The sequence below is a fragment of the Aulostomus chinensis genome, chromosome 19, assembly GCF_037954235.1.
Source record: "Aulostomus chinensis isolate RoL2024-O1b breed Wild chromosome 19, RoL_Achi_v1.0, whole genome shotgun sequence".
NCBI lineage: Eukaryota > Metazoa > Chordata > Actinopteri > Syngnathiformes > Aulostomidae > Aulostomus > Aulostomus chinensis.
This window is the reverse complement of record NC_141338.1, coordinates 1796908-1811083: the sequence shown is the minus strand read 5'-3', so window position 1 is coordinate 1811083 and position 14176 is coordinate 1796908. Positions and strand designations below refer to the sequence as shown.

At 50.8% G+C, this 14176-nt stretch overlaps 1 protein-coding gene across 4 annotated transcripts in view; it reads left to right on the top strand.

The window, feature by feature from the left end:
- Positions 1-14176, top strand: part of ttc28 (tetratricopeptide repeat domain 28) — a 73630-nt gene that overhangs the window by 54208 nt on the left and 5246 nt on the right. For 3 of the 4 annotated variants that reach the window (XR_015110369.1, XM_086187169.1, XM_086187171.1), the window contains 22 exons: positions 313-509; positions 596-749; positions 838-1009; positions 1632-1800; positions 1888-2051; positions 2135-2623; positions 4131-4323; positions 4442-4522; positions 4594-4846; positions 7614-7723; positions 8397-8526; positions 8888-9115; positions 9608-9779; positions 9897-10037; positions 10334-10469; positions 10543-10722; positions 10799-11346; positions 11417-11664; positions 12406-12530; positions 12636-12713; positions 12809-12968; positions 13481-13557. Coding sequence is in view for 3 of the 4 variants with exons in the window: in XM_086187169.1 (XP_086043295.1) it covers positions 313-509; positions 596-749; positions 838-1009; positions 1632-1800; positions 1888-2051; positions 2135-2623; positions 4131-4323; positions 4442-4522; positions 4594-4846; positions 7614-7723; positions 8397-8526; positions 8888-9115; positions 9608-9779; positions 9897-10037; positions 10334-10469; positions 10543-10722; positions 10799-11346; positions 11417-11664; positions 12406-12530; positions 12636-12713; positions 12809-12968; positions 13481-13557 (4205 nt within the window). In the remaining variant the exon portion in view is untranslated. The remainder of the gene's footprint in view (positions 1-312; positions 510-595; positions 750-837; positions 1010-1631; positions 1801-1887; positions 2052-2134; positions 2624-4130; positions 4324-4441; positions 4523-4593; positions 4847-7613; positions 7724-8396; positions 8527-8887; positions 9116-9607; positions 9780-9896; positions 10038-10333; positions 10470-10542; positions 10723-10798; positions 11347-11416; positions 11665-12405; positions 12531-12635; positions 12714-12808; positions 12969-13480; positions 13558-14176) is intronic. The other variant, XM_086187170.1, reaches the window with a different exon arrangement.

The window sequence follows — 14176 nt, the reverse complement described above, 5'->3', positions numbered from 1 at the left end:
GGTTTGGTTCAGAATTGCCATTTTTCAGTGTCCCCTGACCTCAGTCCTCGCCATAGTCTGACCCAACCATGGTCCTCCGGGACAGTCTGGACTGTTTCCAAGTGAACCATGTTGACTGATTGTAGGACCTGATAATGGAAGCAAACAATTCAATACTATATTATATTACATCGTATACTATAATATACATGAGGCGCCAAAAGGGGAGTCCGCAAGATTCTACTTGAGTACGATGAAGAACTCGGCAGCATCTCATTTCTTGTCTGGCAGCCTTTTCTAAAGTGTTTATCGTTCCCTCTCCCTCCCCCTCAGGCATCATCCAGCAGATGAAGGGGGAGTATGAGAGAGCACTGAAGCTCCACAAAGCCCACCTGTCCTTCGTCCAGGAGCTGGGGGATTACGCTGCCCAGGGGCGCGCCTATGGTAACATGGGAAACGCCTATCATGCCCTCGGCATCTACGACCAAGCCGTGCGGTACCATCGACAAGAACTACAGATATCCCTGGAGGCGAGTCCTTAGAGTCCTCGTGAGCAACGTTTCAACACTTCTGCAGAAAAGAGAGTTGTCCAATGTCAGATGTCCTTCTGTTTCAGGTGAACGATCGTCCATCGCAGGCCTCCACACATGGTAACCTAGCGGTGGCCTACCAGGCACTGGGCGCTCATGACCGAGCTCTCCAGCACTACCTTCACCACCTGACCATCGCACGAGAGCTTCAAGACACTCAAAGCGAAGCAAGAGCGTTAGGCAAGCTAGAAATAATAACCACAGGACAGAAAGGAACTATATTAATATAAAAAACTTGTAATTTCTTCTTCTATGTTTTCTTTTCTAGCAAACTTGGGCAACTTCCACAGCTGGAGGGGTGAATATGCCCAGGCCCTGCCGTATTACCAGCAGTACCTGGCTCTGGCTCCAGGCCTACAGGACCTGGAGGGGGAAGGCAAGGTTTGCCACAACCTCGGCTACGCTCACTACTGCCTGGGACAGTACCGAGACGCTGTCAGGTCAGGGTCCACATTTATTGCTTTACAAAATACAACTTTGCTTTTTTTTTCATCTACTCATTATCATAAGCCCCTTTTCGACCTGCTTTTTTTCCCGGAACTAAAAAGGTTCCTTTGACCCATCGTCACCTGTGTTTGGACCGCACTCTAAAGACCTGTGTAGACGAGGCAGACTAACCTGTTGAAGTATGAAGAAGCTCTTGCTGGGGGTCACTGTTTCTGGTTCCATCTGGATGCGGCCGTCAGCATAAACAGGCCCGCACCTCGTCGTTGGTCCGTTGGCCGACACGATGGTGGAAATAAAACGTGGCTTTTCTAAATATTCAGCGGAAAAGATCCAGCCTCATCGATCCTGTGCTTTCAGGAAGTGCTAGCTCCCGATGTGGGACGTTTGGGGGGGTAAAAGCGGTCAGAGGTTCCCAGTTCCTGGGGGACGTTCCCGCGGTCGGAAAAGGGCCATTTAAATGAAGCGTTGGAATGAGCTGATACAACACATATTATTATCGTTCCACTTGAAAAGTTAAAACTGACGGTTAGAGGCATGATATCATTCCTTCCTTCTCGTTTCTCAGTTTTTGTGTCACAAGGTTAAAAACGTTTGCATTCTTCATCCCCTTCCTAGATATTATGAGCAAGACCTGGCCCTGGCTAAGGACCTCCAAGACAAGTTAGCCCAAGCTAAAGCCTATTGTAACCTCGGCCTGGCCCACAAAGCACTTGGGGAGTACAGCAAAGCAGAGGAGTGTCAGAGATACCTGCTGTCTCTAGCACAAGCCCTGGACAACACGCAGGTCCACTTGTACCGCTGTCCTCGCAAATAAAGATCTCTACAGAAGAAAAGCGGGTTACTAATCGGCGTCCCTGTGTTGTGTCATCAGCAGGCAGTCTTCAGAGCCTTTGGAAACCTTGGAGATGTGTGCGTGTGTCGCGGCGATCTTCCGGGAGCCGTAAAGTTCTACCAGCAGCAGTTAGCGCTGGCTCAGAAGATCCACGATCAGAAGATGGAGGCCGACGCCTACTCAGCACTCGGATCAGTTCACAGGTAACAAGTTCAAGAGGCATTTTCAGTCTGAGTTTAATTCCTCTTCTCTTGTATCCCGTTCTCACCTTTCACGTGATATTTAGGCTGCTCCGCCAGCTGGATACGGCCTTGTCCTTCCATAGCCAGGAACTGACCCTCCGCAAGGATCTAGGTGACCAGCAGGGGGAGTGCCATGCCCTAGGCCACCTGGCAGCCGTCCACATGGCCCTGGGAGACTATGCGACAACCTTTCAATGTTACGAAGCCCAACTCAGCCTGGCACAGGACCTCAGAGATGCCCGTCTGGAGGCCCGGGTTCACGGGAACATGGGCATCACCAAAATGAATATGGGAGTGTTTGAGGAATCTATCGGCTATTTTGAGCAGCAGCTGGCCATGTTGCAGCAGCTCAGCGGAAGTGAGGGCATGCTGGACAGAGGAAGGGCGTACGGGAACCTGGCAGACTGCTATGATGCCCTGGGGGACTACGAGGAGGCCATTCAGAACTACGAGAAGTACCTGACCGTGGCTCAGAGTCTCAACCACGTCCAGGACCAGGAGAAAGCCTACAGAGGACTCGGCAATGCACACAGGTACGCAACACACAGGCTAAAGGGATACAGCAAGTCAGGGGTCGCACTCATTCTTGTTCTAGAGTTGGAGGAGACCCAACGTGTTTGTACAAAGAATCGGCCGTCGACAATGTGACCTCATCCTCAAGTCCCTGCATCCGGGGGTAAAATCATCTTCCTCATTAAACCACTAGGAGGTGGAAGGTCACAGGGCCGGATCAACTGCTTCCCCTCCATTTCTAGTCTTAGAGCCAAGTTTAAGAGATCTGAGGTGTGAGTTCTGAGGGCGTGGCCAAACCAATCACCAGGACTGAGGACTTAAGACCTGCTTTTCTTTGGTGAATGGCGAAAAATAATTTGCTGCATCAAAATAGAAATGATGCCTCTGATCCCACCTCTTTACCAACACACCCGTGGACGGGAAACTGTCCTCGCCTGCGGGGTCAAATTTATGTTTGCAGTTGTTAAATTGAAGAATTCTTGTTATCTGTCAGTGTTACCTGCTTTAGCTTTCACCTTTGAGGATTCCAGAGCAGGACGACATTCATGCAAGAATCTTCAATGAGCTTTTCTTTCTGGAGGCTGACTTTTAAATTAGAAATGCACTCCAAGACCTGCACCGAGGCCAACGGCTCATCCATGTATTATTATGCAAATCCTCACCTGGAATCATCATGCATGTCTGGAAAGAGCGCACAAATGCAGATGGATGCTGGATTTTCTTCATAAAGTTCTGTCTAATATTTCTGAGAAAAAAATAAATATCACTCAAAAAAAAAAAAGAAAAGAGAGAGTTCCGTCCTCTCACTCTGGTGAAAAATCTTTTGAGGAAATACTGAATCCAGATTCACACCTTTGTTTTTCATCTTGGGGCAAAGATCCATTCCTGTTAGAATGTTCATCCAAATCGCTCCAGAACTTTCCTCGCGCGATTACACTGAGGGAAAAACAACCGGAACCGCCGCCTGGTATCATCCACGTCTTCTCCATCCAGCTGTCCGGTCACTAATCCACAGACACTTTGATTAATTAATTAATTAATTGAAATTACCCGATGAGGACACTTGACCAGTGCGTCGTATCAACTGATTTTTTGTAGTCCTGCTACTCGTTGTTTAGTCACAGCAATGACAGTAACAAGCTGCAGCAACAACAAGTCGTGGGCAGTTCCCTCGCCGCCACATCCCGTACGAGCATGCACTCGTGGTGCTCGCTGACGGAGGGTTTAATGGTGGGTTTTCTCTATCCTGGCTAGCGTGCGCCTGCTCTCTGGAGTGTGAATGAGATGGTAATGAGGAGGGCAGAGTCTCTGATTTATCCAAGTGAACGCAGCCTTTGTAGTTTGTCTCTTTTACTCCTTCTCTCCGAGGAGACAGAACTGCTGTTTCAAAATCAAAATGTCCTGTTATCATGAACCGATTTGTTGTCTTCTTAGCTTTCTTCACTTGTCCGGATTGGTTCTTTTTGATATTGCCGTTGTGTATTTTCAAATGAAAGCATGACTTAGATGTGTCTGTCTTCTCCACAGGTCTATGGGTAGTCTCCAGCAGGCGTTGGTGTGCTTTGAGAAGCGGCTGGTGGTGGCCCATGAGCTGGGCGGCGAGGGAGGCGGGAAGGCTCAGGCGTACGGCGAGCTGGGCACCTTACACAGCCAGCTGGGTAACTACGAGCAGGCGCTGTCCTGCCTGGAGCACCAGCTTAACATTGCACGCTTGGCAGGGGTAAGGATTTATCTGCTCCTGTGTCCGCGGCCCATTACTCCTCTTTCCCAGCTGAGTGATCGTCTCAATGAAAAATACATTATGGACAAACTGGAATAAATCTTGCTTCGCTCGTCAGGATAAAAGCCTGGAAGCAGAGGCCAGCGATGCACTTGGTGGCGTTTATCAGCTGATGGCGGACAATGAGACGGCGCGACAGGTTGGTAGTTTCACTCATTATGACTCAGCGCTCTGTGTCCTCTGTTAATTAATCAGCATCTTTTGGCTCAGTGGCACCAGAGGGCTCTGGACATAGCGGAGCAGACGGGATGTGTGAGGAGCCAGGGCCGGGCCTACGGGAACCTGGGACTCACCTACGAGGCTCTGGGCAACTACGAGAGGGCCGTGGTGTACCAGGAGCAGCACCTGAGTGTGGCGGCTCAGACCAGTGATCTGATAGCTAAAACCCTGGCGTACAGCAGCCTGGGAAGGATTCACCACGCCCTGCAGAACTACGCACAGGCTGTCATGTACCTGCAAGAAGGTATGGAACCAGCGACTGAGGCCTGACAGCTGAAATCGCACACTGAGCTGCTGCATCAGACAGGGAGGGAAGGTGGGACACGCTGTTGTGGAAGTGGAATTTGATTTGAACATCGCAAGGTTGGTGCGTCACAGCAGAATTTATTATTCATCCGTTGGGACGACAGAGACGTTTTATCCACTGTGTCGTTTCTGAAGCAGCCTTCTATAAACTGCCTGATCTGGAGCTGTGAGAGACTCCACTTCACTGACTGGGAAAACATTCGACCCACAAACTGGTTTCTGTATATTCTGTGTTTAAACCAAGATCCATCAGTAACACCAGACTGGTGGATGGTGGAGGTTCAGTTCTACATCAGATCCACCAGTAACACCAGACCGGTGGATGGTGGAGGTTCAGGTCTACATCAGATCCACCAGTAAACACCAGACTGGTGGATGTTGGAGGTTCAGTTCTACATCAGATCCACCAGTAAACACCAGACTGGTGGATGTTGGAGGTTCAGTTCTACATCAGATCCACCAGTAAACACCAGACTGGTGGATGGTGGAGGTTCAGTTCTACATCAGATCCACCAGTAAACACCAGACTGGTGGATGGTGGAGGTTCAGTTCTACATCAGATCCACCAGTAACACCAGACCGGTGGATGTTGGAGGTTCAGTTCTACATCAGATCCACCAGTAAACACCAGACTGGTGGATGGTGGAGGTTCAGTTCTACATCAGATCCACCAGTAAACACCAGACCGGTGGATGGTGGAGGTTCAGTTCTACATCAGATCCACCAGTAACACCAGACTGGTGGATGGTGGAGGTTCAGTTCTACATCAGATCCACCAGTAAACACCAGACCAGTGGATGGTGGAGGTTCAGTTCTACCTCAGATCCACCAGTAAACACCAGACCGGTGGATGGTGGAGGTTCAGTTCTACATCAGATCCACCAGTAAACACCAGACCAGTGGATGGTGGAGGTTCAGTTCTACCTCAGATCCACCAGTAAACACCAGACTGGTGGATGGTGGAGGTTCAGTTCTACCTCAGATCCACCAGTAAACACCAGACTGGTGGATGGTGGAGGTTCAGTTCTACCTCAGATCCACCAGTAAACACCAGACTGGTGGATGGTGGAGGTTCAGGTCTAGCATGGTATTTACTGGTAGATCTGATGTATCATTTGTACAAATGAACCTACGTTGTAATGACGTAAAACGTCTGTCTTCTGTAACTTGGTAGCAGAGAAACACAGTCTAGTTTTAAGTGTCTTTATTGTAAAGAATCTGTGTTCCCTCCTTTATGAGAACACACACTCAGGCATGCAAAGTCAAATTCAACCCAATTGGATGGATATTTGAAGGAGTGGCTCGGGGAGTTTGGAGCTCCTCCAGGCTCCTGCAGGCCCGTCAGACACGGTCACAGTTTGTCACTAAAACTCACGGATCCTCTGGATTTTAGTTGATCATTAACTCTCTGACTAATTGGATGTAGAGTTGAGGTGAGGACAGAGCAACATTTGCCTCCAATTAACCTCCCCAACCAAAAAGTGAGAAGAAGGGATGCCGAACATCACAGGGCGAGAGAGGGAGCGAAAGCCAAACATTAATCAGAACTCGACTTTTGATGAAATTCGGCTCCATCTGAGACGCTAATGAGAACTAAATAGAACCAGCGGCTGTCGGCTCCTGTGCAGCAGATGAAACGTGTCTGAGATGAGCGGAGAAGCAGAGAGAATACCAGAACTTTGAACTTGACTCTGCAGAACAGGGAGGCGGGCAAAGAAAGACAAGAGGAACAATGAGAGAGAAAGAATAGCAAATGTGAGCGCCCTGGGCTGAGTTCGCATCAGCGCGGCAACAGTTGTCATGAGCGTCAAAGTGGCAGCAGTTTCAAAGCAATGACTCTCAGATCCGCCCTGAGCAACCCTTCCTCTCCTCTCCCCTCCTCTCCTCTCCCCTCCTCTCCTCTCCCCTCCTCTCCTCTCCACTCCTCTCCTCTCCTCTCAACCATCTCCCCTCCTCTCCTCTCCCCTCCTCTCCTCTCCACTCCTCTCCTCTCCTCTCAACCATCTCCCCTCCTCTCCTCTCCTCTCCTCTCCTCTCAACCATCTCCTCTCCTCTCCTCTCCTCTCCTCTCCTCTCCCCTCCTCTCCTCTCCTCTCCTCACAACCGTCTCCCTTCCTCTCCTCTCCTCTCCCCTCCCCTCCTCTCCTCTCCTCTCCTCTCCTCTCCTCTCCTCTCCTCTCCTCACAACCGTCTCCCTTCCTCTCCTCTCCTCTCCTCTCCCCTCCTCTCCTCTCCTCTCCTCTCCTCTCCTCTCCTCACAACCGTCTCCCTTCCTCTCCTCTCCTCTCCCCTCCCCTCCTCTCCTCTCCTCTCCTCTCAACCGTCTCCTCTCCTCTCCTCTCCCCTCCTCTCAACCGTCTCCTCTCCTCTCCTCTCCTCTCAACCGTCTCCCCTCCTCTCCTCTCCTCTCCTCTCCTCTCCCCTCCCCTCCTCTCCTCTCCTCTCCTCTCCTCACAACCGTCTCCCTTCCTCTCCTCTCCTCTCCTCTCCCCTCCTCTCCTCTCCTCTCCTCTCCTCTCCTCTCCTCTCCTCACAACCGTCTCCCTTCCTCTCCTCTCCTCTCCCCTCCCCTCCTCTCCTCTCCTCTCCTCTCAACCGTCTCCTCTCCTCTCCTCTCCCCTCCTCTCAACCGTCTCCTCTCCTCTCCTCTCCTCTCAACCGTCTCCCCTCCTCTCCTCTCCTCTCCTCTCCTCTCCTCTCCTCAGGTCTGCGTCTGGCAGAGCAGCTCGGACGAAGAGAAGATGAAGCCAAAATACGGCATCACCTGGGTTTGTCTCTGTGGTCTGGTGGGAACCTGGAGGAGGCGCAGCACCAGGTACTCACACACGTGTGTGTGCGTGTTTGCGTATCACTGTCACAACTTACGAGTGTACAGGGTGACATCATGTAGAGATGCTGCTTCATCAGGCTCCTCTACCTCCTGCGCTCCTTTCGGGGTGTTGAGATGATTTTGCCTCTGAAGAAACCCGAGGGAAGCGAGTAAAAAGGCAAGAGAAGAAATGTGTAGAAATGTGTCGGATGTCTCCAGGCTTGAGGGGTGTCAGGAGAGGCGCAAGAATTTACTGAAAGGAATACAGTGAACTTGACAACAGTATTTAGGCTGCGACCACAAAAAAATCTTCCTGTCATAAGATTTGATGGCAAATATTGTCGAATTTGGGAGCCACTGCGGGAAGAATCGCTTCTTTGCGCATGAAATCCCATTTCTGGTGGTGCATCTGTGCTTTTGTAAGTAACATTTTCTGTGAAGGACTTTTATTGACTACTTTTACACAGACGTAGTAGTTTTTGTGTCAAATATGAGTCATTGATCGTGTGGTTGTGCAGCGATAATCAATTGGAGAGAAAAGAGGGGTAACACTGCCCTCTGGTGGTTACCATTGGAACAACAACATGTCATTTGAGGTTGACGTCTAATGATTAAGATGAGATTGTGTGTGTGTGTGCGTGTGTGTGTGTGCATGTGTGTGTGTGTGTGTGTGTTCCAGCTCTACAGAGCATCTGCGTTATTCGAGATGATCCGTCATGAGACGCAGCACAGTATGGATTACAAGCTCTCCCTGTTTGACTTGCAAACCAGCTCCTACCAGGCTCTCCAGAGAGTCCTCGTCAGCCTGGGTGAACAAACTGCCCTCACCTGTCTTGTGTTATTATTTTGTGGTGTGAATCGAATGTGTCTTTACTTGTTTGTAAGATGTTCTCACAGTAGAGAGGCACGAGTAGATGCTAGTCCACAGCGGCTGTTGTGAGGAGGCGTCGAGGGGTAAACACTTGTGTGATGAACTTCAGCACGGCCTCGTTCTCTGTCGTGTTCCTCAGTGAAACAGAACAGTGAATGTTGTGATGATTACACCTGAGCTTCCCCCACCACGACACGTCAGAACAGCTGCTGTGAAAGTGATCCCCCACACCTTCCTGTCGTGTTTATTCTCTCACTCTTCATTTGTACCTCCCTCCCTGCTCTTCTTCTGGCGGTCAGGCCGCCATGATGAGGCGCTGGCCATCGCGGAGCGAGGGAGAACACGTGCCTTTGCAGATCTCCTGGTTGAACGCCAGAAAGGAAGTCAACAACCAGCGAGCTCTGACCCGTACATCCCAGTGACTGTGGAACACATCCTGGAGACGGTGAACGGCCAGAGGGCCATGGTCCTCTACTACTCCCTGGCCGGAGGCTTCCTGTACAGCTGGCTCATATCTCCAGGCACTGGTACGCGGTACACAGCAGTACTTCACCACAAGCTTGCTATTTACCGTTGATTCCTTTTGTGTAGGTATGCGGCTTTCGGCCTCCCCGGTTTGGAGATTTTATAGTATATTTGTTTGAAAACCCAAACAGGTCAGGACACCCGGGGCGTGTAGAGCTTGCTTCACCATACGGTCTCCAGGATTGGCGTAACTTTGAGCACCAGCTCGCGTATACCAGCTTCCACATTTAGTTGCCCAACTCTTTTATGTGGGCGGGTCGCCATCGCATCCAAGCAGAAGTCTTCTTTTAATAGACTTCGAATTTAAGTCTGCCGTTGAAAAGACACGCCTCTGGTTGACTCGCTTTGGTGTGTGACGAAAAAAGGCGAAAAGTCTGATTGTCACCTGCAGTAAGTGAAGCGCCGCCACCTAGCAGAGGCTGGCAAACTCAACCAAGTCAGGAAATACAGCAACCCTTCTGGACGTTCACTCCTGCTCTTCACTGCCGCCACAGGCATCGTGAAGTTCAACGAGGTTTACCTGGGAGAGGGCGGAGCAGATGCGTCCGAGTTCCAGGAAGGTGGTTGGAGCTCTCAGGGTGGAGGAGCTGGTGGAGGTCCGCTGTCTCTGGAGCAGTACATCTGCAGCGCCAGAGAGGCTCTGGGCGTGGACTGCCATTACGGCAGGTAGTGGTTTCTCTCTGTATCAGTACACTCAGCTGCGTCAGACGATTTCACCTGCAGCAAACACACTTCGCCAAACTCAAAGACGAGCCTCAAAGTCAAAGGCTGTCCTCTGTCCAGGGTCTCGTCCAGCAGCGAGACAGAGAGTGAAGCAGGAGACCTGCTGGAGCAACAGTTTGAGGAGCTGAACAACAAACTCCCCTCAGCCACCGACCCCACCGGCTACCTCCGCATGGTCTCCAGAAATAACCTCTTCAACAGGTTTGAGGCTGTTTTGACTGGATTTTTCAGGGAGGGGCATGAGGTGTACGATGTAACTTGCATCACAAAATGCTAATTTTTGGACTGTGTGGTTCCTGACGCCATCATCAGCTCTGGTGAGTAGATTAGACGCACGAAAAAGCTCAAAACTCATAGAAGAAAGTGATGCAGCAGGGGAAACCACCTTTGTGAGCCCAAGCTGGCGATTAGGGAGTAATAGAAAGGTGAAATACTTCTTTTGGGTGAAGTATCACTTCAACAGTTGTTAAGTGTTTTATGTGCTTGTCCTTCAACAGAAGCTGTCAGAGCATGACCAGCCTCTACAGCGCTACACTGTCTCCAGTGAAGGACAGCTCGTCTCCTCCCTGTCGCCCTGGCAACAAGCCTCCTCTACGTGCGCTGTATGACCTGCTCATAGCCCCGATGGAAGGGGTACGTAGGTGGGACGCGTGGACGGCTCCTTTCAGGTTCATGTTGTCTCACCGCTATGTGTCCATGTGTCCAGGGTCTGATGCACAACAGTGGACCCGTCGGCAGACACCGGCAGCTGGTTCTGGTGCTGGAGGCGGAGTTGTACCTGATTCCGTTCGCCTTGCTCAAAGGCAGCTCCTCTAACGAATATCTTTATGAACGCTTCAGTCTGATTTCCGTGCCATCGTTAGCAAGCCTGGACGCCGCCGTCAAGGTGCCAAAATCCCTCCTCTGCAAACATGTCTGCCAGTACGACAGGCAAGTAATACACCACCTGTTTCCCCCCACAGCCTCATGCTCGCCGCAGTGGCCTCTTCCCCTGCTCTGATGGAGGCTCAGTAGCAGCAGTGGTGGGGGCTCCACGCCTGCCACCCAGTGTGATGGACCGCTGGTTATGGGGGCCTTTACCTTCAGCGCAGGACGAGGCTCTGTGGCTGGGGGAGCAGCTGGGATGTCACCCCCTCACCGGAGGAAACGCCACCAAGGAGCGCGTGCTAGCGGCTCTGAGTCAGGCAGAGTGTGTCCACTTTGCGACACACATCTCCTGGAAACTTGCCGCCCTGGTCCTCGCCCCGAGCCAGGAGTGCGCCGCCGACGAGGCAGGGGGTCGAGCCAAGCAAACGTCCCAGTGTGGGACCTCGGGTGATCCTCAGGAGGGAAATGTCAGGGTTTCATTTAGCAGTGCAGAGAGACTCGGAGGAGCCGAGGAGATGAGCGAGGACAGGGAGAGTGTGTGTGAGGCGGAGAGTGTGTGCAACAGCCCTCCGCTTCAGGACTTCCTGCTGACTGCTGCTGATATTCTGGACCTCTGTCTGACGGTCAAACTGGTGGTTCTGAGGTACGACATTACACCACTGTTATCAAGAGCGTGTGGCGTGACGGCTCTGACCCGCACCTGTTCTCTCCAGGTTGTACCCCGAGTCCAGCAGCAGGGTGACAGCTGACGGGATAGTGGGTTTGACCCGAGCCTTCTTGGCTGCAGGGGTCCAGTGTGTGTGTGTCTCGCTGTGGCCGGTACCAATAGCAGCCTCCAAGCTCTTCACACACACCTTCTACACTGCTCTGCTGAGCGGGACCAAAGCCAGCGCCGCTCTGACCGAGGCCATGAAGACGCTGCAGAGCAGCAAGCACTTCTCCCACCCGTCCAACTGGGCCGGTCAGAACCCAGAACACAGCACTGCACTTCAGTCGCTCAAACGCTCCCTTAAAATGAACTTGATTTAAAACTGACAGGATGGTAGAAACAGATTTTGACTAGCACAGCAAAAATATAAAACCACTGAAATTAGATAATAAGACAGTAAAATATAAATAAAAATGAAACGCTGTGGCAAATAAACAAATTACATGCAAATATTACCAGAAAAAAATAAATGAGTTATTATACTCCCAGTACCCTGAACACACTTGTAACCTGTCCAAGCAGACTCAGCTTGTTTTTGCAGTTTCCAGGCAACAACAATAAAATCCTACTTTTACATTCATGGATGAGTAATTATGATCTAATAAAGTTCTTCTGGGTTGAGTACTTTCAGTATATTTCCAAAATGATAATTTAACTGTGATTATAATTTAAAGTTGTCGTTTTTTCAGAGTGTAGTTTGAGTATTTGAGTGTACTTCCTCCACCAGTTCTGGTTTGTCATCGTTGACGAAAATGTGTGGTTTTTTTTCCATCTCTCTGTCGATCAAATATTCTAAAGTCCAGACGTGTTCTCGCTTTGCATTTCCTCACAGAACTCAGCATGAAAGATGAATTAGTTGCATTGAACCCACACACTCTGAGGACGTGGTTGTTATGCGGACACCGTCTTTGATATTGTTCTCCCTGATGTTTGGATTTCTCCACCTCCACCTCTGACTGGATCCCTCACGTCTCTGTGTCTGCTGTCCTTCAGGGTACATGCTGATTGGCAGTGACGTGAAGCTGAACAGCCCCATGTCCATGGTTGGACAGGCCCTGGCAGAGATCCTGCAGTACCCAGACAGAGCCAGGGACGCCCTCCGAGTGCTCCTGCACCTGGTGAGACAACAGGACTCCAGAGACACAAGAAGACATGCTCTACAGAGGCTCAGATGCCCGGCGGTTCACTAGCAGTCACTCATCTAATGCCCCACTTCCATCCAGGTGGAGAAGTCGTTGCAGCGCATCCAGAGCGGCCAGTGCAACCCCATGTACACGTCACAACAGAGCGTGGAGAACAAGGTCTGTGTGGGGGTCGTCCTGGATCAGTTCTCCATAGAACTCAAACTGTATGTCACCTCTACTCAAGTCCACGTGTCCTCTGTCCTCTGGGTAAGGTCGGCGGGGTGCCGGGGTGGCAGGCCCTTCTGTCTGCGGTGGGTTTCCGGTTGGACTTCTCTGGCAGCGGCGCTGGTCTCCCTGCGGCGGTCTTCTTCCCCACGTCAGACCCCGGCGACCTGCTGCAGCAGTGCAGCACCACACTACAGTCTTTGCTGGGTATCGCAGCTCTCCGCTCCTCCTGATGTGTCTCAGTTTTATATCTCCAGCATCACTTTGAGAGGATGCCACTGTGTTAACGATGCGCAGCCTTCGTTCAGAACGCTTCTCAAATCTGTCAGAAGGCCATTCACTGCAGGTCAGGAGACAGACGGGTGCGAGCTTGCTCAAGGGCTTGTCCCTATGCTAGCTACTAGCATTACACACCTGAACCCCTACCTGGCTGTAGAAGCTCAAGAGGAGCTTTTTTTGACTACAGCTCTGCCGCCATTTTGGACCAAAAATGTTAATGGAAACAGACCAGAATAACATCCAGAGAACGTCAGACAAAAAGGACCAAGAAGAAAGTGGCGAGTCAATAGCGGCGTTGATAAGTTCCTTGACAAGTCTTCAGTCAAAAATGGCGGAGAGTTGATACTGCGCGCTGACGTTGCAATGGAGCCATCAGTTAGCTTTCATTTGCCGTCAGTGTCAGTTCTCTTCCTGACCTGCTGTTTGTCGTGCCCCCTCAGGTCTGACCCCTGCAGTGCTGCAGGCACTCTGTAAACTGGTGACGGCGTCTGAGGCCGGCGAGCAGCTCATTCACAAGGTACCGCCGCTTTGAATGAAGTCCAACAGTATGACATCACCACATCATTCATCCTCAAGCTGACTGTTGCCATGGTAGCTGCTGCAAGGGGGAGCTGGCTGAAACTGCTTAGGTACTGCTTAATCTGGGGGTTCCCGACCTCAGGGTCAGGCCCCTCCAGAGGGTCACAGGAGAAACCCAAGGGGTCAGGAGACGATCACAGGAAACATCCATTTTGTCCAGCCCACTTGTCCTAAATGTCAAAGTGGAGAGAGACGCGTGGAGAGTTGATCTCTTGAAGGTGAGGCAACGTTCTGACTGCTGGTTAAAGTCAGAACACGTCTGAACAATACACGCGTGTTGCTACAGCACATGTGAGCAATCACCAAGTGCAGAAACGAGAAGCGGTAAAATAACTCAATTAAAAAGAAAAAACAATCAGTAGAGGAAACTCGCGCTCCCATGAGGGATGTAGGATTGTCGTCGTTTTCCTCCAGATGTTTCCAGATGTTGATGTCTGAATATCAACACGTTCCTGCAACATTCACATTTTTTACTCATCGTGAATGTGAAAAAGTAGCATTGTTCTTTAATTCCAGAACACATGGAAAAGCTAGAAAATCATAAATCCACTGCCTTA